Genomic DNA, 23016 nt, shown 5'->3' with positions numbered 1-23016 from the left:
TTCAACCCATGTCTTCTGCCGGATGATGAGCTCCTCGTTCCCATGTCACATAGCTACGTTTTGCAATCGTGATTAAGATCAGACGGACACCATACCATTGGCTTGTTCCTGCACCTCTCTTTGGTGGCCCGCTCTCCCTCTCCCGCTCCCGTTCCCGTTCCCGTTCCCGTTCCATCTCTTATCTGATAAGGTGGGGCCCACGTCGAGTTTCTTGTCGAGCCTTTATTTTTCTTTATTTTTCTTATAAGATAAGAGCAGGGAATCCGACGGGTACGAAGAATTTGGTAAAACTTTATTTTTCTTTTTCTACTGTTGTTTTCAGTCTATTTTGAGCGCAGGCGTTCGCGGCGTCAGATAATGACACGCCCAAACCACACGCACCCGTGCCTCCGGTTTCCGCTCCTCGCACTTCCTCATCTACCCCTCGCTAGCTCGTCTAATTTCAAAGAATACCCGAAATGCAACTTCCCATCGCAGTAATTCCATTGTATAGTGGAGGTTAAAACCGTACGAAAGGGGATATAAACCCAGAGCCGAGGACACAGCCAGGCGAGCTAAACCTCGAACGCCACTCCAAAGGCTAGTTATGGCTCCGCGTCCTCTCTCTTCTGTCGCCGTCCTCCTCCTCGTCGCCGTCGCGGCCGCGTGGACTGGAGGCGCCGATGGGTGCCCAGCGTCCGACCGCGCGGCGCTTCTGGCCTTCCGCTCCGCCCTGTCTGAACCGTACCTCGGGATCTTCTCGTCGTGGAAGGGGAAGAACTGCTGCTCCCGGTGGTACGGCGTGAGCTGCGATCCCACCACTGGGCGCGTAGCCGACATTACCCTCCGCGGCGAATCGGAGGACCCCATCCTCGCCCGCGCAGGCCACTCCGGCGGCCTCATGTCCGGCCGCATCTCACCGGAGATCTGCCTCCTGGACCGCCTCACCACCCTCATCCTCGCCGACTGGAAGCAGATCTCTGGGCCTATCCCCCCTTGCATCACCTCCCTCCCCCTCCTCCGCATCCTCGACCTCGTTGGCAATCGCCTCTCCGGCTCCCTCCCCGCCGACATTGGCCGCCTCTCCCGCCTCACCGTCCTCAACGTCGCCGATAACCAGATTTCCGGCACCATCCCATCCTCCCTCGTCGCCCTTTCCTCCCTCATGCACCTCGAGCTCAGTAACAACCAGATCTCCGGCACCATTCCTACCGACTTCGGAAACCTGCGAAAGCTCAGCCGCGCACTCCTCGGCCGAAACCGCATCTCCGGCGTAATCCCCGTATCCGTGGGCCACATGACTCGTCTTGCCGACCTCGACCTCGCCGAGAACCGTATCTCCGGGGATATCCCCGCGAGCCTGGGGTTCATGCCGGTACTATCCTCCCTATACCTCGACTCCAACCGGCTCACCGGCCACATCCCAGCGGCGCTGCTCGCGAGCAGGGGGCTCAGCATCCTAAACCTGAGCCGGAACGCCATCGAAGGGGAGATACCGGACGTGTTCGGCTACCGGTCATACTACACGGCGCTGGATCTGTCGTACAACCAGCTGAGAGGCAGCGTGCCGAAAACGCTGGTGACCGCGGCGTACGTAGGGCACTTAGATCTCAGCCACAACCACCTCTGCGGGGCCATCCCCGCCGGCTCCCCGTTCGACCACCTCGAGGCCCCCTCCTTCGCCAACAACGACTGCCTCTGCGGCGGGCCGCTGCCGGCTTGCCGGTGAGCCCGGAATGGAGATCCGGGCGAGGGGGTAGTATGCGTGACAACCGGCGACTGCTTCTTCGTGTTGTGTGTTATTCTTGCTTACGAGTGTTATTATCAGAAGCGCATGCACGTGAAAGTAAAACAGGGGGAGGGGAGAGAATGTATGTTAATGTGTGATGCTCTTTGTAGTTTTTACTTGGTGAGTGTGGGCAGCTTCTTTGGGTACTAACTGTGGACAATATCATCGATATGAGTACAGCAGTCAATTTCAATTTGATCTTCGGACCAAGTAAATTTGACTTGTGGTGATTCAGAAGAACCGTGCTTCACATGTTGGCACGCCAATAAAGAAGAAGAGTATGTGTTTGGATAAGATATGGCCGCACACGGATGCTGGACGCAGACTTGGAGGAGAAGCCACGTGAGACATGATGAGAGTGTGGGGTAGTGGGACTGGTGCGCATGTGGAGCGGGGACCGGAGCCAGTTCTGGAGTGGCAGGGACGATGGCGGTGGGCGGGATTTTACTGGAATCGGATGACTTCCACCTGGCATGAATCATGGAACCCGGCAATGAGCTGGTCTAAAAAGAGACAATCAATCATACAGTTGGGCTGCATAGTTTAGAGCAGGCAAATGCACTCGATCGGAGAGGAGTGCGAGGCTTTAGCATACGACGCCCACCCAGCTTGCTTTCTTTATTTCCTTATTTCTGTCTCTTTCTGATTCTTCGGCATTTAAATGCAAAACTAGAGGGGATTGGAGATATACATTTATGGATCAGATTTTAGTTCTCTCCTTCGAGCATGTCATTTCACCAAAAGCAACGACGAGACATGTTCTGGCAGCATCACCAGCACACTGATCGGGAACCAGAGTTTAGAGATGAGAATCCTCGAAGCAAAGTCGAAAAATACATGCAGACAGAGACATGGAGATGTCCCAGTAGTCCGCCTTCAACGATCAAGTAAAACCTCGTGAGCTCTAAGAGAAGCGAGGGAGACGAAGAAAATTCTGTGGGCATTCTTAGCTCATCAGCACGGGCAAGGACATTGAATTCGTAACTCCAAAAACACAAGACTGCATTGGGGTGGGGTTTCTCTCCTAAAACCTACTGCCTTTGGTTCCCCCCCAAGTTGAATTATTGAACATTTAAATAGAAGCTTTTCCACCATCGAGAAGGGTTTAAGTAATATCTCTATTGAGATAGCTCAAAGTTAACTCGAAACTCTCATATAATCTATCACATAAACTATGAATGACCTTTTTCTCAATCATTTCTAGATTTATCAGAGAAAAACATCATGAGCACTTCCAATGGCTAATGGAGGAGATATCTATCATATTATTCGTAAATTGAAAAATGTTTCTCACCTGCTCTAGTAGAGATGTATCTCTCATGCTAAGCAGAAGAACGAATTACCCTATTAATACTGATCTATAATCAGTATAATAACATTGGCAATGATATCACCTCTCATGCTGGAAAAATATTCATTCATAAAAAGAAGTCATCGAGCAACTATGTCATAAAAGAATACAACAGAGTATCATGTGATAACTGGAAAACAGTTGAGCCTTCGTCAGTAAGGATGAAAATAAATCAAACTAGATTCAAGATTGAGTTATGAATCCACAACAAACAATTTTTGATCTCATCCGACAGGTTTTTAGATTCTAAATATTAGTTTGATGATAACATATCTCACACATTTATATCACACCGATTTATCAAGGATCCAATATCTCATCATAAGGTTCAAAAGTGACAGAAAAAAAAAAAAAAAAGGAAGATATGTCGGACAAGAAACGATGTCTCACTCGGAAAGGGAAGGAGGCACTCAAGTGGAGTAGCTACGAGTCGGTAGAGGAGGAGGAAGGCACAGTCGGTAACAATATTTCTACGTCAACTCCCGACATAATTGCTTTTCCTTTGTAAAAATAAAAAAGATAATAATTTACTGCTTTCATAGCAGAGTTATCTCCTTAACGAAATATATATGTTCCACCAGAAACAAAGAAAGGCATGTGCCAGAAAACAATAGCAATATCTAATAATCATAATATGCACAAAATAGATTTTAAGAGTACCATTGGCAAAGGAACACACAAGAAGGTACAGACAGGTCCAAAATTGAATATCTTCCATTACTGATCAGTAGCAAATAAATAAATTGCCTACAATAAATTGAGTACATAAATAACAATGAATATCTTCCATAACAAGTAAACACTAAATTGAGTACATAAATATCGTCCCAAAATTGCCTACAATAGTTTTGACTAATCTCTAGCGTAATAAAAAAAAAAAAAAAAGATTCAGAACTTGGTCTGCTTCATCGACATTCTTTTGTACCCAACCCCTTAAACCCCTCTGGTGGAACCTACCGTGACCAATGAGTAGAGCTCCTCTTTGGCATCCTCCTCTTCGTTCCTTTTCCAACCAATCCTCACTCGGACTCGCCATGGCACGCTACGGATCCCCCTACTCCATATGTGCTTGTTGAGCTTCACATCAACCCTGACATCAGTAGTCCCCATTGCTTTCTGCTCAAACTTTTTTTGATCTCCTTAATCGCCTTAGGGGCCTTCTCCTCGAACGTGCTGCCCAATGTCAGAAAGGTTAGCACATACTTGTACATATTCCACAAAAAAATATATAAGTAAATAAAATACAATACAGCAGTATCACTAATAAGGAACTCCCATAGTGCATAATCCAGGAGAGTGTGGTTTCAAAAGGAGTGAATACAGAATCCATTAGAGGAACAGCAAATCAATTATGGCACCTAAAAAAATCCTCATCCTGATCACAAGTATCCATTTTCCCTTAATTTATGCATTTTTTTAGAATGAAAACAATTGTTTACAAATTTATAATATGCTTGTGAGGGTTTGAAGACATGCTACAGAGATATGCACTGTGCTATCAATGTTGGGCTTGTTGGGCTGATGGCCCATATTCAGCCCATGTTGCTTTATCAGCCCACAGCCCACACCCTCTCTTAACCTAACCCTAATTAAGATTAGGGGGGTGTGGTGGCTGCGTTTTAGAGGCAGATTAAGGCTATAAAAAGGCAGCAACGAGGCAGATCTTGGAGGCCACGAGATTCCAAAGAGAAGAAGGAGATCAAGGCAGAAAAGGAAGAGAAAGAAAGGGAAGAAGACAAGGACAACGCAGAGAGACTGTTACAATCATCTAGCAGTGTTCTCATCTCAGGTTAGATCAAATCTACAGTAGACTCTTGCTGTGATTACTTGGGGAGGTTTTAGATATTGTGGGCAGTGATGTGATCCTTGTATCCCAGTTATTCTCTTGTGGTTGTTGCTAGGGTTTTGGGCAACAGATTGAGATTTGTATATTCATTATTCTCATAGTGGATTATCTTTAGTTTGCCCCGTGGTTTTTACCCTTCACATTGAAGGGGTTTTCCACGTATATCTTGGTGTTCTGTTTGATTGTGTTTCCATTTTATTCCGCTGCGTATTTTGGTCTTCTAGTATTTGTTCCTATACAAAGGTTATTCCTCTTTTTATCCCCATCAACTGGTATCAGAGCGGGGTTTTGGTGATTTAATTTTTGTATTTGAACATGGAGGCCAGTAATATTTCTCGCATGATTAGTTTAAATGGAAATAATTGGATGATATGGAAACCAAGAATGGAAGATCTCTTGTATTGCAAAGATTTGTATGGACCTTTGCAAGAGGATAGTGCAAAACCTACAACTATGACAGATGATGAGTGGAAGAGGTTAGATCGAAAAACAATTGGGTTTATTAGACAGTGGCTTGATGATAGTGTATTTCACCATGTTTCTACTGAAATTTCTGCATATTCTCTTTGGAAAAAATTGGAAAGTCTCTATGAGAGAAAAACAGCTGGCAACAAAGCTTTTTTGATCAGAAAACTTGTGAACCTAAAATATAGAGAAGGTGCTTCTATTGCTGAGCATTTGAATGAAATGCAGAGTATTACTAACCAGTTATCCTCTATGAGAATGTCTCTTGATGATGAGTTGCAGGCATTGTTACTTCTCAGTTCATTACCAGAAAGTTGGGAGACACTGGTGGTTTCCCTCAGTAATTCTGCGCCAGATGGTATTGTCACTATGAGTCAAGTAACAAGCAGTTTGTTGAATGAGGAGTTGAGAAGAAAGAGTTCGGCAACATCTCAGAATGATTCACAGGCACTTATCTCAGAGAACAGAGGAAGGTCAAAGTCTAGAAGCAGTTCACGTATGGGTAGGAGCAAGTCAAGATCAAGAAAAGATATTGTTTGCTATAACTGTGGTGAGAAAGGACATTACAAGAACCAATGTAAGCAACCTAAGAAGAACAAGAAAAAGGGAAAAGAAGTGGAGTCTACAGAGTCAAAGGATAATACTACAGCTACAGTGCAGGGTGGTGATTATTTGATTTTGTCTCCTTCTGATGATATTTTTTCTTGTGTGTGTCAGGATCTTGAGTGGGTGATTGACACAGGTGCTTCTTATCATGCTACACCACGGAGGGAGTTTTTTGCTACATACAGGTCTGGAAACTTTGGTGTTGTCAAGATGGGCAACTATGACACAGCAGACATCATTGGCATGGGTGATATCCATTTAAAGACCAACCTTGGCTGCAAGTTGGTACTTAAGGATGTGAGACATGTGGTTGACTTGAGGCTGAATTTAATTTCAGTTGGAAGACTAGATGATGAAGACTATGAAAGCAGATTTCACAGAGGGCAATGGAAACTCAGTAAGGGTTCTCTTGTTATAGCTAATGGAAAGAAATGTCATACTTTGTACAGGTTGCAGGCTAAAGCTTATGGTGAGCAGTTAAATGCTACAGAGAAAGACTTCAGTATGGAGTTGTGGCATAGGCGATTGGGACACATGAGCGAGAATGGGCTGCAAACTCTTTCCAAGAGAGAGGTATTACCAGATCTCAGAGGTATACATCTGAACCCTTGTATTGATTGTTTAGCTGGTAAACAACATAGAGTTTCATTTGCTAGTGCTGCTTTGTCTAGAAAAATGCATGCCTTAGACCGTGTTTATACAGATGTATGTAGTCCTTTGAGGACAAAAACTCCTGGTGGATCTGTTGATGTTCTTGGTATAAGTGGTGCACTTTATTTTGTCACTTTTATAGATGATTTTTCTAGGAAAGTTTGGGCCTATGCTTTGAAGACCAAAGATCAGGTTATTAATGTCTTTAAAGAGTTTCATGCCAGGGTTGAAAGGGAGACAGAAAGAAAATTGAAATGCATAAGATCAGATAATGGTGGTGAGTATACAGGATTGTTTAATGACTATTGCAGGTCACATGGAATCCAACATGAGATGACAGTTCCTGGTACACCTCAGCATAATGCAATTGCAGAGAGGATGAACCGCACCATCATGGAAAAGATCAGATGTATACTTTCACAGGCCAAGCTACCCAAAAGGTTTTGGGATGAGGCTTTGAGGACTGCAGTTGATGTGATCAACTTATCACCATGTACAACCCTAGATGGTGATGTTGCAGAGCATGTATGGTCAGGGAAAGATGTTTCCTACAGGCATTTGAAAGTGTTTGGTTGTCGTGCATTTGCACATGTTCCAGATAATGAGAGGTCCAAGCTGGATGGTAAGTCTAAAGAATGTATTTTTCTTGGTTACTCACATGATCAGTTTGGTTACAGGCTTTGGGATCCAGAAAAGCAGAAGGTGTACAGGAGCAGATATGTGATCTTCTTTGAGGATCAAACCTTTGAGGATTTGAAGAAGAAGGCACCAGCCAAGACTTCTGCAGAAGGATTAGCAGATTGTGACCCAGTTACTCCTCCAGTATATCAGGGTGATGGGGGAGATATGCAGGAAGATGGTGCAAAACCTGATATTGATCTACCTGTAGGACATGTTGAGCAAGAAGAAGTAGGAGAGCAAGTTCCCGCAGAACCTCAGTTGAGAAGATCTTCTAGACAACGTCAACCTTCCAAAAGATACTCTACAGATGAGTATGTGATGCTTACTGATGCAGGTGAACCAGAGAGTTACCAGGAAGCAGTTGAGAGTGAGCAGAAAGAGAAGTGGTTAGCTGCTATGCAGGAAGAGATGAATGCTCTTCAGAAGAACCACACTTATGATTTGGTGCTGCTACCAAATGGAATAAAGGCCTTGAAGAACAAGTGGGTTTTTAGGTTGAAGACTCAAGAATATTGTTCTCAACCAAAGTACAAAGCTAGATTGGTTGTGAAAGGCTTTGGTCAAAAGAAAGGTATTGACTTTGAAGAGATATTTTCTCCTGTTGTTAAAATGTCTTCTATTCGTGTTGCTCTTGGTATTGCTGCTAGCTAGGACTTGGAGGTTGAGCAGTTAGATGTGAAGACAGCTTTCCTTCATGGTGATTTGGAGGAGGAAATTTATATGGAGCAACCAGAAGGCTTCAAAGTCAAAGGTAAAGATAATTTTGTCTGCAAGTTGAAGAAGAGCTTGTATGGGCTAAAGCAAGCTCCAAGACAGTGGTACAGAAAGTTTGATTCATTTATGACAGAAAATGGATACAAAAGAACGGCTTCAGATCATTGTGTGTACATTAAATGGTTTGGTGAGGATTTTATTATTCTCTTACTTTATGTTGATGACATGCTTATTCTTGGGAAAGATATGTCTAAAATTGACAGGTTGAAGAAGGAAATGAGTGAGTCTTTTGCAATGAAGGACATGGGGCCAGCAAAGCAAATACTGGGCATGCAGATTTCTCGTGACAGGAAAAACAAGAAGATTTGGTTGTCACAGGAGAAATACATCGAGAAGGTATTGGAAAGATTCAATATGAGCAATGCTAAGCCAGTTGGTTCTCCTCTTGCAGGTCACTTCAAGTTGTGCTCAGAACAGAGTCCGTCAAGTGATGAGGAGAAGGAAAAAATGCAAAAGGTTCCTTATGCTTCAGCAGTTGGAAGTTTAATGTATGCAATGGTATGTACGAGGCCAGACATCGCATATGTAGTGGGTGTTACTAGCAGATTTCTTGCAAATCCAGGCAAAGAGCACTGGGCAGCGGTGAAGTGGATTTTTAGATATCTCAGAGGGAGCTCTAAGGTTTGTTTAAGCTTTGGAGGTGGACCACCTGTGTTGACAGGTTACACAGATGCAGATATGGCCAGAGATATAGATACGAGGAAGTCTACTTCAGGTTATGTACTTACTTTTGCAGGGGGAGCTGTGTCATGGCAATCCAGGTTACAAAGGTGTATTGCTCTCTCCACCACAGAAGCAGAATATATTGCTGCTACAGAGGTATGCAAAGAAATGTTATGGATGAAAGAATTCTTACAAGAATTGGGGCTGAAACAAGAAAATTATGTGGTGCATTGTGACAGCCAAAGTGCCATCCATTTGTGTAAGAACCCAATGTTTCATTCCAAGTCAAAGCATATAGATGTCAGATACCACTGGATTCGAAATGTATTTGAAGAGAAGCAGTTGCAGCTTCAGAAAATTCATACAGATGACAACGGAGCAGACATGTTAACGAAGACCTTACCAAAAGAAAGACAGGAGATATGCCGACAGTTGGTCGGCATGGCTTCACATTGAGGAGTCATGGGACAGCCTCCCTTATGGGCTGAAGGGGGAGGTTGTTGGGCTGATGGCCCATATTCAGCCCATGTGGGCTTTATCAGCCCACAACCCACACCCTCTCTTAACCTAACCCTAATTAAGATTAGGGGGGTGTGGTGGCTGCGTTTTAGAGGCAGATTAAGGCTATAAAAAGGCAGCAACGAGGCAGATCTTGGAGGCCACGAGATTCCAAAGAGAAGAAGGAGATCAAGGCAGAAAAGGAAGAGAAAGAAAGGGAAGAAGACAAGGACAACGCAGAGAGACTGTTACAATCATCTAGCAGTGTTCTCATCTCAGGTTAGATCAAATCTACAGTAGACTCTTGCTGTGATTACTTGGGGAGGTTTTAGATATTGTGGGCAGTGACGTGATCCTTGTATCCCAGTTATTCTCTTGTGGTTGTTGCTAGGGTTTTGGGCAACAGATTGAGATTTGTATATTCATTATTCTCATAGTGGATTATCTTTAGTTTGCCCCGTGGTTTTTACCCTTCACATTGAAGGGGTTTTCCACGTATATCTTGGTGTTCTGTTTGATTGTGTTTCCATTTTATTCCGCTGCGTATTTTGGTCTTCTAGTATTTGTTCCTATACAAAGGTTATTCCTCTTTTTATCCCCATCAGGGCTGGCAGCCCGTGGTGCAGGAGAGTGAGGGTTGTGAAAAAAAGGTAAAAAAAAGGGTAACAGCAAGATCGAAAATTGTAACCACGTGATTCTAAAGAAAAAGAGGAGAACAAAACAGAAAAACAAAAGAAGGAAAGGAAAGAAGACAAAAACAACACGGAGAGACTGTTCTCAATCAGCTAGCAATGTTTTCATCTCAAGTTAGATCAAACCTATAGTAGATTCTTACTGTGATTACTTGGGGAGAATTTAGATATTGTGCACAGTGACGTGATCCTTGTATCCCAATTATTCTCTTGTGATTGTTGCTAGAGTTTTGGGCAATAGATTGAAATTTGTATATTCATTCTTTTCATAGTGGATTATCTATAGTTTGCCCCATGGTTTTTAACCTTCACAATGGAGGGGTTTTTCACGTAAATCTTGATGTTCTATTTGATTGTGATTCCATTTAATTCCACTACTTATTATGGTCTTCTAGTACTTGTTCATATACAAATGTTATTTTTCTTTATATCCTATCAACTGGTATCAGAGTTGTGGTGATTTAATTTTATGTTTGAATTTGGAGGCCAGTAGTATTTCTTGTATGATTAATTTGAATGGAAACAATTGAATGATATGAAAACCAAGAATGAAAGATCTTTTGTATTGTAAAGATTTATATGAAACTTTATAGGGGGATAGTATAAAACCCATAACTATGACAGATGATAAGTGGAAGAAGTTAGATCAAAAAATAGTTGGGTTTATTCGACAATGGCTTGATGATAGTATCTTTCACCATATTTCTACTGAAATTTTTACATATCCTCTTTGAAAAAAGTTGGAAAGGCTCTATAAAAGAAAAACAGCTAGTAACAAAGTTTGTTTGATCAGAAAACTTATTAACCTAAAATATAGAAAGGGTGCTTCTATTACTGAGCATTTGATTGAAATGCAGAGTATCACTAACCAGTTATCCTCTATGAAAGTGTCTCTTGATGATGAGTTGTAGGCATTGTTACTTCTTAGTTCATTGCTAGAAAGTTGGGAGAAACTAGTGGTTTCCCTTAGTAATTCTATACCAGATGGTGTTGTCCTTATGAGTCAAGTAACAAGCAGTTTGTTGAATAAGGAGTTGAGAAGAAAGAATTTAGCAAAATCTCATAATGATTCACATGTACTTATCTCAGAGAATAGAGAAAGGTTAAAGTCTAGAAGTAGTTCACGCATGGGTAGAAGCAAGTCAAGATCAAGAAAAGATATTGTTAGGATCAAGAGCACTAAGAGGGTGGGGGGGGGGGGGGGGGGGGGGGGGGGGGAATTAGTGCAGCGGAAAACCTTCTACGATAAAAATCGCGTTCGTTCGATAAAAGTGATTTCGGTAGGAAAGCCGATTCGTAAATCACTTTAACTTTTGATTAAGCGAGATGCAGCAAAGATATAAGTGCAGTTTGCAGTTATGGTTCAAATCAAATAGTAGGCGCAAACTGAAATATGATATTCGTACGAAAAAATTGATTGGCGTCTAAATGCTGATTCATAAATCACTTGATTAAGCGAGATGCAGTTAAAGCAAGGATATAAAGGCAGTTTGTAGTTATGATAGAAATTAAACGTAAACGCAAACTGAAATATGATGATCGTATGATAAAACTGATTTACGTCTAAACGTCGATTCGAAAAGTGCAAAGCTTGAAACCCGATCGTATATGCGTAGAAAGCAGTAAGCTTTTGAGGAGATTTGCAATAAGGATAAGATGCTCAAAGTAAATGCAAACCGAGATTTAGAGTGGTTCGGTCAAGACCTACTCTACTTTTGGCTTCCTCCACCGACGAGGTCACTGACGTCAACTAGAGGCCTTCCTTCAATAGGCGAAGGCCAACCACCCTTTTATAGTTTCACTCCTTTTGACGGGCTTAGGAGACAACCCTTACAGAATTTTCTCTCATCTCTTTAAAGCTTAGAACTTGGAAGAAAAGAGGAAGAAGAACGTTTGGCCTTTACAACAATTTTGAGCTCTAAGAATCACAGAATAAGATCAGGATTTCGGTGTATCTATGTTGCCTTTCAGTGCTGAATGGGTGGGGTATTTATAGGCCCCAACCCAGTTTGAAATTGGAGCTCAAAACTGTCAATTCCCGGAATTCCGAGATCCGGCGGTCGCACCTCCTAACTGGAGCGGTTGCACCGCCTGGCAGAGCTCGAAGACTGAGCCTCTGGGCGGTGCCACCTCCTGTCAGGGGCGGTTGCACCTCCTGCCAGAACTCGAAGACCGAGCTCAAGCGATGCTACCTCCTGATTGAGCCGGTTGCACCGCTCAGCCAGAGCTCGGAGACCGAGCCCAAGTGGTGCCACCTCTTGGCTGGGGCGGTTGCACCGCCTAGTCTCACTCGGAGACTGAGCCCAGGCGGTGCCATCGCCTGGCTTGGGCGGTTTAACCTCCTGACAGAAATCAGGGTCCGAATGAATTGATCCATTCGACCCAATTTGGGTTTTTCAGGGGCCCAATTGCCCCAAGATTAAGTTAATGGGATCACCTCCCATTTCCAACTTAATCATTATGCTAACTACGATATTTCCTAAGACATTTACTGCAACTTGCTCCGGTGCGTCAATCGCTTCTTATAGCGAGCTTCCGGCGAACTTCCGTCGATCATCCGATGAACCCTCGGTGATGCTCCTGCGGACTTTCGGCAAACTCCTGGACTTGCGACGATCCACTTGGCGAGTTCCGACGAGCTTCTTTAGCAAGCTCATGGACTTCTCGGATTTGTTCCCATAGAACCTCCGACGACTGTCTGAACTTCCGTTGAACTCTCGAACTCCCAACGTGATCATTGTCTTGACTTCGGCGCAACTCCTACTGCATATCTTTCTTCCATCGTAGTTAATCCTGCACACTAAAAACAAAACTTCGATCGAGATAATTAATCCTAAGCAATTAACTAAGTTGTCTGACATGTCATTGGTCCCTCGACGCTTCGTCCGATTCTTCGGCGCATCATCCTCTCCTCCAGCCTATTACCCAATCGGCCAGTTGACTCCTCAACTCCAATATCCTTGGCACAATACCCACTCTTCTTGGCCCGATGCCCGAGTTCACGGCCCGAAGCCTTCTGTCGATACATCGACCGATCCACCGGCCCGTCATCCAATCTTCTAACATGTTCCTCCGGCACAACATGATTTTCCTACTTTAATTGTCTCATCCTGATCGAAGCATCCTGCGTCACTCAAAACGTAGATTAAATCATACACATATATCAAGTAGTTTCATCATCAAAATACGAGATTCAACAATCTCCCCCTTTTTTATGATGATAACCACTTGATGATGGAGTTAAACTTAACTCCCGGAGTTTAAACAAACTCCCCCTATCAATATGCGATATTGATAGAACCTTGAATTCAAACTGAATTCAAGTCATTGCAATATTCATCATGAATACTTGCAACACGTCATCATGAACTTATGCATAACATCATACTTTTCCCCCTTTGTCATCAACAAAAATGAGAAGTCCAACTATTCTTGTGTTTGGAATATTAGTTTAACTTATTGCATGAAAAACATAATATCAAGTTTTATCATCATGCAGTTTTGAAGCCAGAAAATTTAGCAAATGTTACATCATGCTTAGAACATTCAAGCTATCAAGTTTTAGATATGCAAGTTTTACAGCATACAAGATGTTACAACATTTTAGAACTTGCAAGCTAGCAATTTAGAGATATTCAAGAAGGCAACTCTTGCTTCTTGAAACATGCAAGTTGCAAGCTAGCAAATTTTTTGCTTCCTTTGCAATGTTTGAGCTTGAAATTTTGCTTTCATTGCAAGGTGTAAGTTTAGCATGTTTAATTTTCTTGAGATAGCAACTATTTGCTTCTCTTTATACTACAAGGCAGCAATTTTTACGATATGCAAGTTTTACTACATACAAGCTAGCAAAAATTTCGAAAGCAAATGCAAGATAGCTTTCTTGTGTAAGCTTATGATTCTTGCTTCCTATTGTTGAATCCCGGATTTTGATGATGAAACTAATTGATTATGTTTAGATGTTTAACTATATTTTGAGTGATGTAGGTCTACTCGATCAGGATTAAACAGTTAACGCAGGAGGAATTGACGTTGCTCCGGAGGAGATCACGTTAGGATATTGGATGGCAGAAGGCTTCGGACGTCGGGCATCGGGCTAAGAGCAGAATTGCGCCAAGGATATCGGGGTTATGGAGGTCAACCGCTGATTGGACAACAAGCCACAAAAGAGGATGATGCGCCGAAGAATCGGACGAAGCGCCAACCAATGACGTGCCGGGCAACAGAATGTCAATTCGCTTTGTAATAATTGTCTAGATCGGAATAGAGTTTTGGTTTGTGTGTGCAGGATAAACTACGATAATGATGAAGACATAAAGCAAAACAAAGTGTCGGAGTCAAGTGCGAAGGATTTGTTGCGAGTTCGAGAGTTCGACAGAAGTCCGAAGGTTCATTGGGAATGCTGCCGGAACTAGCCGAGAATGAGTAGGGAGCTTGCCGAAGGGTTTTTCGGAAGCTCGCCGGAAGGTTCGTTGGATGTTCGCGGAGCTCGCCGAGAAAGATCGGAGCTTGCCGAAGAAGCTTATCGGAACTCACCAAGATCAAATCGTGAAGTCTAGGAGCTTGCCGGGAGTCCGTAGAATGGTTTTCGAGAGTTTATCGGAAGACCGTCGGAAGTTCGTCGGAAGCTCGCCGGAAGAAGTCTTGACTTACAGACTTTGTAATAGCTTAGAAAATATCTTTAAATTCATAGTTAGCATGTTAATTAGGGTTAGGATTAGGTGTTAATCCTATAACCCAAGTAGGGGCCAATTGGGCCCGAGTTCAGATTGGTTTGGGCCAAGTTTAGAGCCCAACCAGTGAGCTGAATTGGCCTAGGTGGTGGCACCGCCCAGCATCCGAGAGCTGGGCGGTGGCACCGCTTGGCTGGGCGGTGGCACTGCCAGCCACTGTCAGTGTCAGACACTGATAGGCGGTGGCACCGCCAACATCGGAAACCGAAGAGAATTCAAATTTTGGAGCCCAAATTTGAATCCTCTTGAGGCTTATAAATACCCCTCTATTCTTGAGATAACAACCTTTTGAGAAGTTAGAAGTTGAGAAAAGTTTTAGGAAAAGTCTTGTTTTCAATAGCTTGAGTGTTCACCTCCTTTCTTTTCATTGAAATCTTTGTGAAAGGGTGAACCACTTGTAAGAAGTTGTAAGAGGGGTGTAAGAAGGAGGTTGATCTTCGCCTAGTAAAGGAAGATCATTAGTGGATGCTGGTGGCCTCGACGGAAGAGGAATCGGAGGAGTGGATGTAGGTCACGATTGACCGAACCACTATAAACTACCGTCTTCTCTGGTTTGCATTTTATTCTTGCCATTTACATACCGCAAACTACTTTACTTAGTCACTATGCTTCCATACGCTTCTAAATTATCAAGCTTCTAAAATCGGTTTCCATTGATATTGCTTTTCATCGTACGAAAGATTTATCAAAATTGAAGTTTTAATCCGTTGCACTAATTCACCCCCCCCTCTTAGCGCCGCTCCGATCCTAACAATTGGTATCAGAGCCACGATTTTCTACTTTGGTTTAACACCCAAATAGAAATGGCTCTTTACGGCTTTCAAGAGGGTCACTCTCTCATTCGTCCTCCCTTTTTCAATGGGACGGACTACACTTATTGGAAAACTCGAATGAGAGTTTTCTTACTTTCTTTGGATTTGAATTTATGGCACATAGTCGAAAATGGATTTGAAATGTCTTCTCTTCCAATGAACATTTGGAATGATTTGGAGAAGAAGATGTTTTCTTTAAACGCAAAGGCTATGAATACATTATTTTGCTCTTTGGACAAAAATGAGTTCAATCGGGTTTCTTTGTGCAAAACAGCTTTCGACATATGGCACATTCTTGAAATCACACACGAAGGCACTTCTAGAGTTAAAGATTCGAAAATCAACATTTTAATGCATGATTTCGAGATTTTTCGAATGAAGCCGAGCGAAACCATTGTTGACATGTACACCCGTTTTATGGATGTTGTCATTGGTTTACAAGCTCTTGGCAAATGTTTCTCGAATTTTGAACTTGTTAGTAAAGTTTTATGATCACTTTCTAAAGCTTGGGAATCAAAAGTAATGGCAATACAAGAAACAAAAGATTTAAATATTTTTCCACTTAAAGAACTTATCGGCTCATTGATGACATATGAAATGGTGCGCAATGCACATGATGAACCCAATGAACACTTGAACCACCTTCCAAAGAATAAGAAGGATTTGAAACTCCAAACAAATGAATACCACTTGAGCAATGACTCAAGCGATGAGGACAATGATGAACTTGAACTTCGAATACTAAATCTTAATAAGTTCATTAAACAAAAATCTAAAATAAACAATGAACTTGAACGGAGGAAGAGGCCAAAGAAGAGGAAGGCAACCAAGGATGAATCAAAAACTTCCAAAGGTGAAACGGCGAATTGGGCTTTCACGAGCTTCGACTACAAGGTAAATAACTCAACTCTCTTGAATTATTTTGAAATTACTTGAAGTCTTTCATGAGTGCTTACTTTAGAATAGGAAATAAAAAATTATTTTTCAAAAATTATATCATGTTTTTCTTTTTAGCATCTTTGAAAAATTAAAAAAAAATTGATCATGAAAAGTATATCGCTAGGGTTTCTTGCATGTTATGTTTTTGAAATGTTGAATGATGTATGCAACATTATGGATGATAGTTATATGCTATGTGATAATGCTTAGGATTAATCCATGCATGTGTATTTTGATGATTTTATGTCATGCATGAGTTTTTGAAGTAAATGTTGATTTGATACTCTCATTTTGGATTAACATGTTTTTGGTTTAATCATTTTTATGACGAATTAAGATGACATTCTCATGACATATTAAGATGACATAGTGCATGTACATATATATATGAATTTCTTGATAGTCTTTTGATGATAGATGTAATATCATGATGTTTTATTTTTTGTGTTTGGTCTTGACGGCTTTATGACGAAACTTATGTTTTGATTTTAAATGATGATACATGTTTTCACAAAAAGACTTGAACACCCTCACATGAAATCAATTGTATGAAATGGAAATGAATTTTATATCCTATTGAGATTAATGAATTTAGTTTACCAATCTTGTGAATCTCATGAAAATAAACATAATGAATATTTTAAAAATAAATGAGTGTATCATGCATTTGGTCTTAATGATTTCTCTTGAACATACTTTTTGAAATCATACTTGATGATGAATATCAAGATATTAAAATGATGTTATCATGGAATCATGCTTGATAATTTATTTTACGAAATTTACCTTTCTATCTTGAATGTTGACATTTTTTTAAAAAAGCAAAGGCATGCTCATAAGAAGCAAATCACATAAATAGAAATTTATAAAAATGAAATGTAATCCTCTATCTTATTGATTTTTCAATAAATCTATGCTTGTCATATATGAATTTATTGAATGTAATTTTGAGGATGATTTCAAATTTAACAAATGCTTGATTCGTATTTACGACATAAGATACATTTTAAATATGAATCATGCTTCAATCATGTTAAATGCTTCAATCATTTTCTATCTCTAGAGTTCTCGATTTTGATGAAATACAAGTGATAAATTCATTTATGATATCTTGTAAATCAAGTGAATTATGAATGAGTTTTTTGTATGATGTGTTAAAAGAATCACTTAAAAAGAAAATATTTTTCCCATCTTATCGAGATTAATGATTTCATGATATTGTGTGAATCTCGAAATTGATTTTGATGAAATAGTAATAATGTTATTCATGTTATGAATCTCAAAAATGATAATTTGATTATGATTTTTTTTAATTAACTTGAATGAAATTTTGTTTAACCGAATCATGAACTTTCCCTTGACTTTTTGACTTAAGAATTCTGAAAAAACATGATGATTACTTGATATTTGATACTTGAAATTTCTTGTAAAATGTGATCTTGATAAGAATGTTTCAAGTTGCTCTTTGTGCTATATCTTTTCAAATGAATCATGAGCCTTGATATCATATATTTCATAATATAGAAATAACAAGATTTCTTTGCCTTGTATGCCTTGTGTGATGATTGTACATCAATTTGCTTTATTATGAATTATATGAATCTTGATCGTGAACTTGTTAAGAAGAATTTTAATGAACCATGAATCATATCTTTGGTATTCACGAATTGATCCTTATTGATATCTTTCATGAATTCTTTGCATATTTGGCTTGTTAAATGGTTGAAATTTTTAGCCATTGAGTTCTCCCTTCTTTTTGACAATGACAAAGGGGGAGATAGATTGCTAGCTTGAAATGTCAAGAAAATATAAAAATTTATTTACTTTCCTGCACATCTAAAGAGAAGATGCAAATGTAACACTTGCCAAATTGTTTGCTTGCCTCATGTAAAACATTGTCTCTTGGTAGTTTGGCATTTTGCTAAGAAAGCAAAAATGACACTTCTCAAAAGAGAAGAAAGAGCTTGCTATCTGAAACATCACAAGCTTGCCTATCTTAAGAAACAAAAATTTGCAAATGTGCTATCTTGCCTATCTCAAAATATAAAACATACTACGGAAGCAAAATTGTTAGCTCAAACATTGCAAAGGAAGCAAAAATTTGCTAGCTTGCAACTTGCATATCATGAAAATTGCTAGCTTGTAGTCTAAAGAGAAGCAATTAGTTGTTATCTCAAGAAAAGCAAACATGCTAAACTTACACATCTTTAATTGCTAGATTGCATGACGATAAAATTTGATACTATATTTTCCATGCAATGTATGAAACTTTTTTTCTCTAAACACATAAGAGTAGGAACTTCTCCTTTTTGTTGATGACAAAGGGGGAGAAGTATATTGATGACTTCATGCATTGAATTAAATATTTTATATATATTTTCATGATGGTTTAAATATTTTTCATAACATGTGATGAATGTTACTTGGATTTGGGATAATCTAAGTGTTCTATCAATGTCATATTGATAGGGGGAGTTTGGTTAAACTCCAGGAAGTTAAGGTTAACTCCGTTAGTCATCAATTAGTTGTCATCATCAAAAAGGGGGAGATTGTTGAATCCCGGATTTTGATGATGAAACTAATTGATTATGTTTAGATGTTTAACTGCATTTTGAGTGATGCAGGTCTACTCGATCATGATTAGACAGTTAACGCAGGAGGAATTGACGTTGCGCTGGAGGAGATCACGTTAGGATATTGGATGGCAGAAGGCTTCGGACGTCGGGCATCGGGCTAAGAGCGGAATTGTGCCAAGGATATCGGGGTTGCGGAGGTCAACCGCCGATTGAGCAACAAGCCGCAAGAGAGAACGATGCGCCGAAGAATCGGACGAAGCGCCAACCAATGACGTGCCGGGCAACAGAATGTCAATTCGCTTTGTAATAATTGTCTAGATCGGAATAAAGTTTTGGTTTGTGTGTGTAGGATTAACTACGATAACGATGAAGACATAAAGCGAAACAAAGTGTCGGAGTCAAGCGCGAAGGATTTGTTGCGAGTTCGAGAGTTCGACGGAAGTCCAAAGGTTCGTTGGGAATGCTGCCGGAACTAGCTGAGAATGAGTAGGGAGCTTGCCGAAGGGTTTTTCGGAAGCTCGCCGGAAGGTTCGTTGGATGTTCGCAGAGCTCGCCGAGAAAGATCGGAGCTTGCCGAAGAAGCTCATCGGAACTCGCCAAGATCAAATCGTGAAGTCTAGGAGCTTGCCGGGAGTCCGCAGAATGGTTTTCGAGAGTTTATCGGAAGACCGTCGGAAGTTCGTCGGAAGCTCGCCGGAAGAAGTCTTGACTTACGGACTTTGTAATAGCTTAGAAAATATCTTTAAATTCATAGTTAGCACGTTAATTAGGGTTAGGATTAGGTGTTAATCCTATAACCCAAGTAGTGGCCAATTGGGCTCGAGTTCAGATTGGTTTGGGCCAAGTTTGGAGCCCAACCAGTGAGCTGAATTGGCCTAGGCGGTGGCACTGCCCAGCACTCGAAGTTGAGAAAAGTGGTGGCACCGACAGGTGGTGGCACCGCCTACATCGGAAACCGAAGAGAATTCAAATTTTGGAGCCCAAATTTGAATCCTCTTGAGGCCTATAAATATCCCTCTATTCTTAGCTGAGATAACAACCTTTTGAGAAGCTAGAAGTTGAGAAAAGTTTTAGGAAAAGTCTTGTTTTCAATAGCTTGAGTGTTCACCTCCTTTCTTTTCGTTGAAATCTTTGTAAAAGGGTGAACCACTTGTAAGAAGTTGTAAGAGGGGTGTAAGAAGGAGGTTGATCTTCGCCTAGTAAAGGAAGATCATTAGTGGATGCCAGTGGCCTCGACGGAAGAGGAATCGGAGGAGTGGATGTAGGTCACGATTGACCAAACCACTATAAACTACCGTCTTCTCTGGTTTGCATTTTATTCTTGCCATTTACATACTGCAAACTACTTTACTTAGTCACTACGCTTCCATACGCTTCTAAGTTATTAAGCTTCTAAAATCGGTTTTCATTGATATTGCTTTTCATCATACGAAAGATTTATCAAAACCGAAGTTTTAATCCACTGCACTAATTCACCCCCCCCCCCTCTTAGCGCCGCTTCGATCCTAACACCTATTGCAATGTGCAAGTTGCAAGTTTTGCTTCTTGAGATAGGCAAGATAGCACTTTTGCAATTTTTGTTTGGCAAGCTTGTGATGTTCAAGATAACAAGCTCTTTCTTCTCTTTTGAGAAGTGTCATTTTTGCTTTCTTTGTAAAGTGCAAGCTAGCAAAATACCAACCTAGCAAGAGATAATGTTTTACATGAGACAAGCAAACAATTTGGGAAGTGTTACATTTGCATCTTCTCTTTAGAGGAGTGTAATTTTTGCTTTCATCTTGAATTGTGTAAGCTAGCTAGTTTGCCTCTTTTCATGATGTCCACGCTAGAAATTCTTGCTCCCCCTTTGTCATTATCAAAAAGAAGGGAAGAGCCTTTTTTTTTAATTTTCAGATTATGACAAAGGTAAGTATCAATTTTATTTGTGCATCATTATATATTCAAATTAAAACATATACAATTTCAAAAACCTTATTTTTTATGCACGATACCGAAAAATAAATCAATCATCATTAATGGGTATATCATACATGATACTCAAACATTAAAATTTTTAAGCATTTATCAACATGTTGATCATGATACCAAACATTCATCATTTAAAGCGTTCATGATACATATCATATGCAATACATTATGTACATCATTGTCATAAGTATTGCATGCATCATTTCAAATTCATGAATATTTCATCATTGCATGCATCATGCCAAATCATAAAATATACAATCATCATTAATGCTTGATTCCTAATCATCATTTATTTTGCAACATGATGGTACCAAATTTGTCAAATTACACTCTACCATACATGATCAAAACTTCTTATTTGTATACATCAAAACAAATAAATGAATATTTCATGTATTCTTATCATCACATAAGGAATATCAAGAAGCATTATTAGGTGATGAGATAAACATTTCATGAATACAAGGAATTGCATAAAAATCATATCATGAAAGATTAGAACATGTGAATACCAAAAGACATGATTTCTTTTTGAAAAACCTACTCCATAATTAATCAAAAGAAAATCTTAGGAGAACAATTGATGAAAAAATCTTGATTCATAATAAATCTTAATTTGTAAATATCACGGAACCAAGATCATGATTTTGGATAAAACTCATTCAAATTCAAATCACCAAAAATCATTTTTATAGTTCACAAAATTCGTAACATAAGTAGATTCATGATTTCATTGATAATATATTTTTCCTTTTTTAAGTATTTCATTTTAAGTGATTGATTTCATGTTAGCATGCTTTTTCATTTATGTTAAACATGCATCAACGTTTAGGATTGAAAAATAAATTTCATCATAAAACCATCAAGATCAATAGATTCTCAAAAATGAACTATTATGATCAAGAAAATCCGAAAATGAAATTTAACACTTTCATGCATTCTCGGACAAGGTTTTGCTATAGTTTTTCAAATACACTTATGAAAATAACACATGCTTATCATCATGTATAGCTTAAAATCTCATGTATAAAATTATTAATCAAAATATTTAATATTACATCATTATGCATTTCTTCAAATCAAACATGATTTTTTTAATCAAAATCGAGAAATAACAATGGAAATCAACATAATACACATTATTATTTCTTAACCATGATTTCATATTTTCAATCAAAATCATTTTATTTGTTTATCATAAAATATATAATATTATCATTTTCGAAATTACTTAGCATGATCATTTTTTTTTTAAACATGTAATTTTTTAAGAAAATTAATTCTAAAAAGAAAATACATCATGAGAGCATCAAGTAATTTCAAAATAAATTAGGGGGATTTCGATTACCTCATCATTGAAAGCGGTTAAGGCGTAGTTTGCCATCTCGCCTTTCTTGATTTTCTCCTTGTCTTTGGAGGAGCTCGATTTATCCCACTTTGTGTTCTTTTTCTTTGGCCTCTTCCTTCGTTCAAGTTTATTATTTATTTTAGATTTTTATTTAATAAACTTATTAAGATTTAGTGTTCAAAGTTCAAGTTCATCATTGTCCTCATCACTTGAGTCATCGCTCAAGTGGTATTCATTTGTCCGGAGTTCCAAATCCTTCCTGTTCTTTGGAAGGTGATTTTGTTCATCATGTTCATCATGTGCATTGTGCACTATTTCATATGTCATCAATGAACCAATTAGTTCTTCAAGTGGTAAGTTATTTAGGTTTTTAGCTTCTTGTATTGTAGTTACTTTTGAATCCCACTTCTTAGAAAGAGAACACAAAATCTTGTTTACGAGTTCAAAATCCGAAAAACATTTTCCAAGAGCTCTTAAACTATTGACGACATCCGTGAAATGGGTGTACATGTCGCCTATAGTCTCGCTTGGTTGCATTAAAAAAAGCTCAAAATCATGCAATAAAATGTTAACTTTCGAGTCTTTGACTTTACTAGTTCCCTCGTGCGTGATTTCAAGTGTTCGCCAAATGTCAAAAGCCGTTTC

General features: G+C 39.8%; 1 protein-coding gene across 1 annotated transcript; it reads left to right on the top strand.

Moving 5' to 3' along the window:
* Nucleotides 1-546: 546 nt before the first annotated feature.
* LOC135624899 (DNA damage-repair/toleration protein DRT100-like) lies at nt 547-1970 on the top strand. Its single transcript, XM_065128955.1, has one exon. It carries the CDS (start codon nt 587-589, stop codon nt 1706-1708), a length of 1122 nt encoding a protein of 373 aa, XP_064985027.1. The 5' UTR covers nt 547-586; the 3' UTR covers nt 1709-1970.
* The last annotated feature ends 21046 nt before the right edge of the window (nt 1971-23016 follow it).

Source organism: Musa acuminata, chromosome BXJ2-10 (assembly GCF_036884655.1).
Source record: "Musa acuminata AAA Group cultivar baxijiao chromosome BXJ2-10, Cavendish_Baxijiao_AAA, whole genome shotgun sequence".
Lineage (NCBI taxonomy): Eukaryota > Viridiplantae > Streptophyta > Magnoliopsida > Zingiberales > Musaceae > Musa > Musa acuminata.
The sequence above is the reverse complement of the archived record's forward strand: the minus strand, read 5'-3'. Positions and strand labels throughout refer to the sequence as shown.

Coding starts and splice junctions, on each gene's coding strand:
- LOC135624899 (XM_065128955.1), top strand. CDS start 587: ATGGCTCCGCGTCCTCTCTCTTCTGTCGCCGTCCTCCTCCTCGTCGCC.